Source organism: Sabethes cyaneus, chromosome 2 (genome assembly GCF_943734655.1).
Source record: "Sabethes cyaneus chromosome 2, idSabCyanKW18_F2, whole genome shotgun sequence".
Taxonomy (NCBI): domain Eukaryota; kingdom Metazoa; phylum Arthropoda; class Insecta; order Diptera; family Culicidae; genus Sabethes; species Sabethes cyaneus.
The window spans coordinates 84077930-84089821 of NC_071354.1; the positions used below are offsets into that span (position 1 = coordinate 84077930).

An 11892-nucleotide genomic window follows, 5' to 3' on the forward strand; every position below is an offset into this window, starting at 1 on the left:
AATGATTAATGCTGTTACAGCCAACACCGATAGTCGGTCGGAAAAATTCCAAAGCAAGTCGAAGGAGTATGGAGCGAAGCCGAAGATCAAACCACTGACGAGGATAGCAAAAATACGAAGCCATGCAAAGTGTGTCAACGTACTGATCATCGGTTGCGGTATTGCCAGAACTTCAGAAACCTGTCGTACGCAGATCGGATGGAAGTCGTCGAATGTTGTACAAGCTGAAATAAAACAAATGAGGTTGCAGACAACTACATAACGAACTTCTCCTTACTATCTACGATGCCATTGAAACCAACGCGCACATCTGGACGAATAACGATACGCTGTTCCGGATGATTCCGGTTAGCCTATACTGTGGAGAAAAGTCAGTCACCGCCTTGGCCTTCCTGGACGAAGGAGCGTCGGTAGTTCTGGCGGAAAAGAGCTTGACAGATCGCTTGGGTACTGCTTAAGTCTACGAAAAGCTGACGATAAAGTGGACGGCCGAAATTGCTGATGTGGAGAATGATTCCAAACGGATGAATCTGTGAGTGCCAGGTGTCGGAGAGGATGAGAAGATATTGTTACAGACACTCCGCACCGTCGAAAATTTAATGCTACCTAACCAAACGACGCACAGGATCCCGCACGACAATCCAAGGACATGCGAGGTCTACCTATTGCGTCGTACAATGGACGGTCAGAGATCCTAATGGGTCTTAATAAATAACCTTTATTCATTTGCCCCGCCTGAAGCCAAGATCGAAGCAGTAGTAGATCCGATTGCGATGCGCTGCAAGCTTGGCTGGACAGTTTACGCCGAATCACGGGGTGGATTTCTGGGATTCCACCTTGAAATATTCAATGAGGACCTTAACAAACCACTGAAAACACACTATGCGCTGGATGAATCGCCAATCATCCGCACTCCGTTGGAGTTGGTCGAAGAACTTGACGCGCTGCACTAGCGCGCTAGCGGTACCGCACATGGGTGGCATATGGGAGTGGATGATGAAGTCTGTGAAAGAGGTGATGAAGCCGGTAGACGATAAAATAAAAATCGAAGTGGTTCGGAAAAAAACCCCAGGTAACCAATGAACTTTAACTTCAGTCAATAAATAAGCAATAAATCAGTCACTTATTTACACATCTGGCATTTTATACTGAACGATGCTGTTTAATAGATTTTTGACTGCCTAACTGCATTAAATCGGCATCCAAAATTGTATTTAAATTCTTCTTGTCGGTAATCAGCCGATAATAAGCATTGTCAGCATTATAAGAGGGTAAACAATAAAGGAGCTGTATATTTCGCCAAAGCAGCTTTTAAGTAGCATTTAATGTAACTTAAATCCTTATTGTCTTGCATTTGAATGGCATTGGTAATGCTTATTGGTTACCTGGGAGGGAGGGGCAGTTGAAGCAAGCAGACAAGAACGAAAAAGCTTGTCCAAACGGACGAGTGATCGTGGTCAGGTAAACTCGGAACTTCGGGTGTTACGAGCAGGGGTATGTTGACACCGCAGGGTAGCACACCAACACAATGACGCGCATCGCAGCGGTTAGCGTACCTGCTGCGGCTGTGCCGCTTTATACCGACTGTCAGTCCGGTAGATAGAATAAATCAAAACAAACAAAGAAGTGTACCTTTAACTAAAGGATCGATGCTATTTCAAAAATGTATTTAATCGAAGTAAAGGTAGTTGTTACAGATCGATTACAAATGAATAATTAGTTTGCCGGTGCATTTTAGTAAAAGTATTGCCATTTATTGTGATTAAACGTTCTTCTTTCTGCGATGAAAAGTCCAGTACTACGTGATTACTTATTGGCTAACCTGAAAAAAAGAAAAATATTAATTAGTTGATTGAAAAGGTGAAAGTCGTAAGTAATGATGTGATTATTTTAGTTCTGAAATTTAGTTCTTTATCCAAACAGCCTGGATAATTCTCATGTTTCGTTGAAATTTATCTTTCATTCGTATGAAAGCCCTATCTACCTGCCAAGAACCCGCCGAATTGGATTCCATTTGCTTGATTAGTTCTCGAATTACATACAACCCCCCCCCACCCCCCCCTCCACCCAAAGGGTAGGTACTGCGAAACTGTTTGAAAAACAGAAAAATTATGAATATTCCAATGATTTTTACGGTGTTAAAAATAATCTTTACCTTAGAGAGGTTACAAAGGTTTAGCGTGATTTCGTAACATCAAACATTTATGATTTCAGGTGAAAATATTTTCGCAAGATCAGGCATGACAGATGTGTAATAAAATGTAAATTCTTAAAGAGTGGTATTGAATAAATGATTTATCAAAATGAATAAATCACACGCGACGAACTCGACCGCTATGGAGCATCATCTATTCGCCTCTGTGAGCTCTCAGCTTCAGCTGTGGGTCTCGCAATAGGGTTTACCTCGCTTATTTTTTAAAACGTAATCCTCCTCTGGCAGCAAAACAGACATGTTACCCGACGGCACTGAACCGACGACGACACGACGAATAAACCAAACCAAAACAGAAAACTGAATAAACTCGAGCTCAGCTTGTTGTTTTGAGCCGGCCATGGCCAGGTATTGATGTTGGGATGAGAATGTGTTTGCATCGCACCACCGCAGGCATACCATACCAAGAATGGAGCAAACGAGACCCAAAAAGAATCCCAAAGAGACCACGAAGAAAGGAGATTGCTTGGCTCGCTGGCTGACGCGCCGGTTTTACTACTCGGACGTCGCCATGGTTGCGCAGAACTGGGTTTAACTCCTTGCGTTTTCAACTTTTTGATACGTTTTCCGGCTTAAAATCGAGTGAGTATTGTCTAGATTGATGTGCGGTAATCTAAGGATCAAAAATACTGCAAATTCGTGTTGAAGTAACGTAACAATGACGAGTTTGGGCGAATTTTTGCTCCGAATTCTCTAGTTTTCTTGATGTATCATTATTTTTTATTGCCCTATCTCGGCTGGTGTAAGTGAAGTGGAACAGTTTGGCTACCTGCACCAACATTTGCTTGCAGGTTGGACTAACTCTTTGTGGTGGTGATATAAAAACACGTGTTGTTTATGTTTACGATCGGCTGATCGTTTGCACGACTTGCATAAGTTCGAGGATCAAAACATAAAAAACGTGATTTGTGGTTTATTATACAACATGCACGGCCGTACTGCAAACTATGATAGTTGGTTTGTTTACGAATAGAAAGGATGCTGTAGTGAACGGAGCATAAGTGATAGCTAATTTTCAAAAATAAAAACTTTGCAATCGTTGATAATTCTAACGAGTTTGAATGAAATACGAAATCAGTTATCACAGTGATACAGAAACGATGGGAAGCCGTGCGCAGTCTGTGATCTGTGACAAAGTGCTGGCCGGACTGCCACAGCTACTAGATGATCTGCAAAGATTATCAGAAGATCAGGATACTGCTGATGTGGTATTTATACTCGGAACCAGTGAGGAAAGGATTTATGCCCATCGGATCATTCTAATGGCAAGGTAACACGTTGTGTTATGCATCTCGAATATTTAATTAATAAAATAAATTTCCATCTATTGCAGGTGTAAATCTTTTCAATCTCCCAAGAGGGGAGAGATCTGCAGAATACCGGGCAGCTCGGTGGTTCCTTCGGCGCCAGGTTCACCGACCACCATCCGGTTGCCGCACATCGAAGCGGATATTTTCCGTCAATTTATTCTCTACGTATACACTGCTAAAGTAAACAACCGGTATGGTGTTAAGGCTGATTTTTTTTACGATTTGAGGTTTTACTTTTAGATCATGTTACAAGACTCGAAGGTATTTGAAATGATTATTCTTGCGCAAGACCTTGGCGTCGAGGAGTTGAAAATTGCTTGCGAAGAGCATGTCAAGACTGCCATGTCAGTTGCCAATGCTTGCACTTTTTTGGCCGCAGTAATGGAAATACAGGAAAAACCTGCAGGTTAGTTAACAAATTCACTAGATTGAGCGATAAAAGGTGCCACCGTATTGACTGAAGTTTTTGGAGCGTCTTAGTAGAATACGAAACCTAAAAATAAAAAATAAGAAAACTTATAAGTTTTCTTATTTTTATTTTTAGATGCCGCCGTATGTAAATAAATCATTGTCTATGTATATGGGAAGCGTTTGGTACGGGAGGTACACGCTTTCTTCCTTCCCCTTGATTTCAAGGAAGAGTGGCCGTTGACAGGAAAAATGATTGATTCAAGTAATCGTCATTTTCCAGGATGCCTTCAAGAATTGGCTGCGTTAGTGTGAGATTAGATTAGATTAGATATCTTAGGTTAAAGTGACCAGATTTTTTTTTTTGATGAATGCGGGACATATTGAATGGTTTATTTGCTAAATCTAAAAAAAGCGCTGCTATCGCCAAAATGAAGTGCCCAATTTCTAAATGACCGTTTATATATAAAACTTTTATCTCTTAAATATGCCAATTTTGCAATATATGAGAGACTTGTAGACCATATAATTATCTACCTTTAAAAAAAATCATTAATTTCTGAGAGGGCTTTTTTGGAAAATCGATTTTTTTTAAAGTGCTTTTTTCTCAGTGTAGAAATAATTTTTTTTTTCAGTGTTTTTTTATGAAAACTCAGAAGATTTTTTAAAAGTCACCCATAGATCATTTTTTGACGTAGGATTACGTCTTTGTTTACTATACTGGGACTGGGTAGCACTTTGTGAAAACGAAAATAGAGGTGTAACGTTTGAATGAAGGGTTTAAAATGCTAATACATATCTACTAAACTACTGAACGAAACTGAACAATTTATGTATCGTTGGAACGATAAAATGACCATCAATTTTATGGGGGGTCCGTTAGATACCCATTTTAAGGAGGGAATAAGAGTGGGAGGGTCCTACACAAATGAAAGCCAAATTTCCCCAAAACTCGAGAACTAATCAAGCAAATGGAACCAAATTTGGCATGTAGAGGTTTCAGGAGGTAGGATTTTTTTCTATAGTTTACTGAGACCCCTTTTTTCTAAGAGAGGGGGCTCCCATACAAATCAAACACAAATTTCCTCATAACTCGAGTACTAATCAAACAAATTTAACCAAATTTGCCGTGTGGGGGTTTGTTGGAGGCATGAATTTATTTAATGATGGTTTGAGGATAAGGACTCTGATACAAATAAAACAGAAATTTTCGGGTATGAACCATATTTTTCGCTATGTAACAAGCGGAAAGCTGTGAAAGTAAACTAGTAAAATATTCTCGGAGCAAACGACAGTGAATCGACGCCGCTAACTTACATGCCTGTTGTAATTGGCCTTGCCAGCGTTGCTGATATTGTTCAGGGTTTTGCGTGAGAAAAAAGAAAGGGAAGTATTTTTGCTTTTGTCAACACTCACGCGTTGACAGTTCGACACGAGATTTCCTGTAAGTGCGAACAGCCTACGAAATCTCTTTCAACGCTGGCAAGGCCAATTCATGTCAAAAGAGAAGGACATTCGAATGACACGTCATATTTGCGATGGACGTGCTTTGGTTTTAATGTTATTTATAACCAATGGCCCTTTTAAATGCCACAGGCGAGTTAAAGTAAGATTTTTAAAACATGTCAAGCTACGCATAATCATATTCAATACAATAATCTGTAGGCTAGTCATTCATTGCCATTTCAACCTTTATGATGCACACAAGTAATTTTTAAAAGAAATGTCTATGTCTCAACGGTTGCAGGCCTTGTACTTATGAACCTCTGTCCACGTATTTTCAAAGCGACCATTGCATTCAATAAAGAATTCAATTTGAATATTTCACTCTTCTCTTTTAAAAAAATTCTTATAGCCATACATATGCCAGAAATGCAGTTTACATTAGTCCTTGATCTAATGATCTGATATAGTCCTACGTGACCCTTTCGTACTACCCTTAGGGCTGTATACCTAGTAGTTTTTGTAGGTGCTATAATTTTCGAGTCATATTACTTTTACTGTAAACGATAATTTATGTTCGCGAAAAACTAAATATTTTTATTGTTAAGATACTTAACAACCCGTCATTTTTATGATAGAATCTCTGAACCACGAAAGTTATGGTGGACAACAATAAGTTTGATGGTTTGGTTATCTTTTTTGATGGTAAATTTTATAGTTTTTACTGTATTTTGTAACCTACTGTTACAATAATTTTTATCTTCGTGTTATGGTTGTTTTTTTCTGGGTTGTAGGCATATAAATTTTTATTTTTGCTTTCGTCCCGTTTAAAACACACTCAGCGTTTAGCTGTTGTAGGTTTATTAAATCAAATGCTGACAATAAACTTTTACCCACTTTTAGTTACCTCATTTTATTCTCAATAAAATCATCACATTGAGTAAATGATGTAATTTGGCTCATGTGTTACGCGTACCTTATTTTCCCCTTTCCATTTGATTTTGCCAGAATGGGTCAAAACAGTGTGTACGTAACGCATCAATTACCCCAGCTGATTTACCGTTTTATTACCGATATTTCCCGACCAACAATTCGAAAGTGTAAACAAACCGAGTGAGGGTTGATTTTCCTATGCTAGTCCAGCTAGGAATAACTCTCACTCGGTTTGTTTACATTTTGGACTTGGGCCCTTTTCAATTGTTGGTCGGGATTTGTTTTAAGAATTGTACAGAAATCCAAGCAGAAACCTTATTTTACTGATAATATTGCCCGTTTCTTTGTTAACAAAACGCGCTGCTCACTTTTTTGACAGCTTGATATCGTCGCAAAAAGAATCTGCTTGACTGTATGTAATAGCGAATTCGTAAAACCTGGGTTCGTACTAACTTAATCAGAGATGCCATATTTTCTAAAAAAAATGTCTGCAACTGCTCGAAAAGCGAAAAAATCGGGCAGTTTTCCGGCTACTCGAATTTTCTGGTTTAAAAATAATCTGCGAAAATCTGCACACTTTTTTAGGAAGTCTGTGAAAGTTTAAAGAGCTTCGAATAAAAATCTGCACCAAAACAATAAAAGTCAGAAAAACTGCAAATATCTGCAAATTTATAATGATCTGCAAGACCGTTCCAAAAATCTGGAATTTGCAGACAAATCTGCAAGTCTGGTATCCCTGGTAATGCTAGACAGTTTTAACCTGGGCATTCAAACTGAATGCTGTCAGTTAATTCATGAACGCTTTGACAGCACTTCGATTAAAACTGAGTGCTAATCGACCTGAGCCTGAGGTTAATTTATAAATTCGCTATAAGTTATAAATGCTTGTCTAACACGTAAGCTGTTGATTTACTTAATTAAAATAAACGATATTTGCTCTCGCGACGGTTTCGTCCGCGACGGTTATAATTCATCGCGTACGAAAGAGTGGGAAATTAGCAATAATTTATGAAATTTCGATTAGGCCAACCCTACCTTAAACGTTATACCGTGAGCGCCTCCTACTGGAAGCTAGTGAAACGTTAATTCGTATTTTTAATTGCACTATTCTCCATTGGTCAAAAGTTGTCCTGCTATGCTGTTCGTTACGTTACATAGTGCTATAAAATAAGCGATAAAACCAACTTATAATTTTTGCTATAATTGTAACCCGTCTGTTCTCCAGCAACGTTGCCATATTTGAATCTAAATTTGTATTCTTCAAAGAAAGAAAACAAATATTTTTAAATTTAGCATTATTTAAAATATACCGTGAACCTTCGCTCATGTAAGCTTCTACGCAAAATAATCCACACGAAAAATTACGTAATTTTTGTTAGAGGCAGTTACGTGACTTTTAGTTGAACATTATTGGAAAATGCAATAACATCTATCTGATTTCCACGTAAATGCACGCATACTAATGCAAACTATGTGAAATTCACGTAAATAGTACCAGAAAAGTTGGATGGAAAATATTCACACAGACTAACAGACGTAACACTGAAGCCTCATTCCATCGCCAATAAAAACGATCATTTCAAATTTTCATTTAAGCCAAGACTCAAACAACAGTCGCTGCACGAGAACGCCGCTCGCCTGCGCTGACGCTGATGTAAGATATTATACAAGTAAATTTATAGCATTGCTAAATTTATAGCAACTTACTCTGCGTAGCGCGAAGACTGCACCAGGTGATGCTAGTGTTTTTTCCAAGTTTTAGGGGTGTCAATGAAACGATGTTTTGTTAGAAAATTTGCTCGGAGTGTTACGTCTGTTAGTCTGTGATATTCATATAACTTTTCCCGTAATTTCGACGTGAAAATTATTTTGAGTGTACTTCATGGTTGCGTTTGCGTAAATCTGACAATTATCGCATATAATTTGATAGATTATCCTGATGTGGATTATCTGTCAGATCTACGCAACCGCTACTATAAAGCACCAATTCTGGGAGGACCGTTATAAGGTCCACCGAAAGTGCACCTAATTATGCGCACTCCAAAGTTCAGTAAAAACTTAAAACCACAGACAAACAGACGAGACACTCGCGTTAATTCCTTCGTCCAATAAAAAACCACTCATTTCTCAAAAAAGCATGTTTCGCAACATGGCCACTCCGCGGCGCGCGAGTGTTACTTCGAGTTTTCAGTATAAAACCATACAAATGTAAAAACCCTACAGCATAAAACACTGCAAATGCGAGCAACCCCGTGACGTGCATAACAGAGGTTGCTAGTGTGCAAGCAAAATGTGTAGGACGATGGTTTAAAAGACTTTCTTCTATGTGTCATGTCAGTTCGTCAGTGTTAAAACCTTTCGCAACTTGTTATTTTAATGTGGAAGTCCGTTTTTTGCAGAATCGGAAACGAATAAAACTACAATCACAATTCAGCAACACTGCTTAATATCCAAAAGTCACATAGGATATAGTGACATCATGATCTTTTGAATAGAGGTTTTCCGTCAGATCATACCCCTCCTTTTCTTATTTTTTCTCAAAAGTACTCCCAATACGAGTGACAATGGTGCAAAAATATATTTTTTTCGTTGACTCTAGAATTTACTACGATTTTTTAAACAATGCAAATTGCAAGAATGTTGAGTTTCTTTTCACCAAATCACGAATGTTGAGTTTTAAAAAATTCGTTTCGGCTGCACTGTTTATCAAAATTTTCAGATTTTCTGGCAGCATTGCATAACAGTTTTTGACATATGTGTATCAGCGGTAGAGTGAAAAGGATAAAACGAATGAAAAGCTAATGATTACCTTCTTTTTCATTTCGTTTGTTGCTTGCCACAAGAGTAAAGAGTGGCACAAATGGTTTCGAAGTGGTGAAAATAAAGGACACTGGTACAAAAAGGCATGTAAGACATCCGAGAAGTGACCGGTTGAAATATACGTATTTTAGTTTTTCATTTTTACAGTAGTTAGAGGCTTTAATAAAGAAAGTTTTATATGGGTATCATTTCTAAGAGTCAAAACCGAACATTTAGTGAAAAAAAAATTTTTGACGGAAAACCTCTATTCACTAGAGTGACTATAGAGTATGCAGGAAAGAGAAAGAAAAACCTTGGAAAACCGCATTGCAAAAATTTGGGATGACTTGTCGCCACTCTGTATATAGTCACTCTAGAATTCACATGTTGACAGTTCTTGGGATATATAAGGATTTATCACAGACTAACAGACGTAACACTGGAGTTTCATTCCATCGTCAATAAAAACGATCGTTTCAAATTTTCGTTTAAGCCAAGACTCAAACAACAGTCGCTGCGCAAGAACGCCGCTCGCCTGCACTGGGGCTGTTGTCAGATAACATACAAGTAAATTTATAGCATTGCAAAATTTAGAGCAACTTACTCTGCGTAGCGTGAAGACTGCACCAGGTGGTGTTAGTGTTTTTTCCAAGTTTTAGGGGTGTCATTGAAACGATGTTTTGTTCGAGGTGTTACGTCTGTTAGTCTGTGGATTCATCTTTGCTCATCCGTAAGGAATTTGCCGTAATAAATTTACATTAAATTTTGTAGTAGGTGGTAGAAACAATGCATCTACAACAGTTTTTATTGTGGACATTAAAATTGTCTCATATTAAAATTTATTGTAAAATTGTCTCAAATTTAAATTTTATTAATATTTTTGTTTCTCATTCTATTCCATAAATTTTCCAGATTTCAGCACAAATTTACTGCCTTTTTAATTGTATTTTGTTTTTTCGCCTAAAAAAATTACCATAAAATGACGATAACTTTTACTGGAAATGAAAATTTTTGGTCGCGAAAAAATAGATTTTTTTTATTGTTAAGATACTAAACACCACGTCATTTTTATGGTAGAATCCATCAAAATCGTAAAAATTATGTTGAACTACAATAAGTTTGATGGTTTGGTTGTCGTTTCTGACGTTAAATTTATTTGTTTTTACTGTATTTACTATATATCCTATCCAGCTTTCTACGCGCTATAATAATGGCCGCTATAAATTGTGTTCGTAATATGCGAACAATCTTTTTGACAACTCTGCATACATCAAATCTGGCACTTTTCTCTTGCAACACTACCGTGCTCTTTCTTTCGTTTACGTCAAAGAAGGAGAGCAAAAATGTGCGAAATGTAAACAAAACTATTGCTCTCCTTTTTTGCGTAAACGAATGAAAGAGCAACACTGCCGTACATGAGAAGAGTGCCCAGTTTTGATGGATGCAGAGTTGTCAAAAAGATTGTTCGAATATTACGTACACAATTTATAGCGTCCGCCATTATAGCGCGTAAAAAGCTGGATTGTTACAACAATTTTTATCTTCGTGTTATGGTTATTTTTTTCCGGGATGATTCTTGGGAGAACGCGGCGTGGCATTCTTCGATATTTTGACGTAGGACTACGTCTTACGGCAAGTTTTGAGATAGGGTGTCATTCTAAAAAATCGAATAATGCGAGCGTCACGAAAAATGAAAAGTTTTGAGCGCTAATAGCTCAGCGGTTTTCCGATCGATTTTCAATATTCTTACACCAATCAATCGGAAAATTTTCTAAGAATTGACCCAAATGAAGAAAAGTATGGATTCTTGATGTTGAACTATTGAAAAATTAAAAATAATGAACCTATGTTTACCAGAATTCTCGCTTCGTGATTGGTTGGAAGATTCTTTACGATGATCTAAAGCTATACCAATTTGATATCTGTGCTTGGGAAGTAAGCCAAAACAAGTGACAAAGCTTCCTCATTTCAACAAGATTTCTTACCACCGCGGTTCAACCTAGACCATTTTGATGTCCTTGCTTGGGAAGTACGCCAGAGAGAGTGACAAAGCCCCCTCGTGCCAACAGATTTCTTACGAACGCGATTAAACCTAGTCCAATCTGATGTCTGTGTTAGGGAAGTGTGCCACAAAAAATGACACAAGTTCGTTATCCCAATAGATCGCAAATTCTTTACTGCGTGACGATTAAACCTCGGCGAATTTGATGTCTGTGTTGGAAAAATGTGCTACAGCTGTAGTGTTCGGTTATAATACGGCTCTGTATGAATACGCATGCTTGCCGTTTCATTAGAAGTGTAGTGAAAAGAAGTGCTGTTGATAAAATAGCATTGAATTGGTAAAATTCCTTCAACGTGGGAAACCATGGATAATAAAAACAATCTTTAATTTCAGTAAGGTAGCAGAAAAGTAATAGTTTGTGTTCTTGATTTTGTTAAATTGTTTTCAAATGCACAATCTTTTGAGAATTGAACGTATGCAATGTTACTACTTTGATAAATGTTACATACAACGCATGTAGCACAGACTAACAGACGTAACACTTCGAACAAATTTTCTAGCAAAACGTCGTTCAAATGATTATGCGAAATCTTGCATAAAATACTAGCATAACCTGGTGTCATCTTCGCGCTACGCAAAACGACTTGCTATAAATTTAGCAATACCATAAATTCACTCGCATTCTATCTGACAGCAGCGCCAGTGCAGGCGAACGACGTTCTCGCGCAGCGACTGTTGTTTGTGTCTTGGCTAGAGTGGAAATTCAAAATGATCGTTTGTGTTGG

At 37.9% G+C, this 11892-nt stretch overlaps 1 protein-coding gene across 1 annotated transcript in view; it reads left to right on the top strand.

Annotated features, from left to right (window-relative positions):
- The first annotated feature begins 3025 nt into the window (after positions 1-3025).
- LOC128735000 (uncharacterized) overlaps positions 3026-11892 on the top strand; it is an 11422-nt gene continuing 2555 nt past the window's right edge. The window contains exons 1-3 of the mRNA XM_053829446.1: positions 3026-3482; positions 3546-3702; positions 3763-3928. Coding sequence (XP_053685421.1) covers positions 3274-3482; positions 3546-3702; positions 3763-3928 — 532 coding nt within the window. The 5' untranslated portion in view covers positions 3026-3273. The remainder of the gene's footprint in view (positions 3483-3545; positions 3703-3762; positions 3929-11892) is intronic.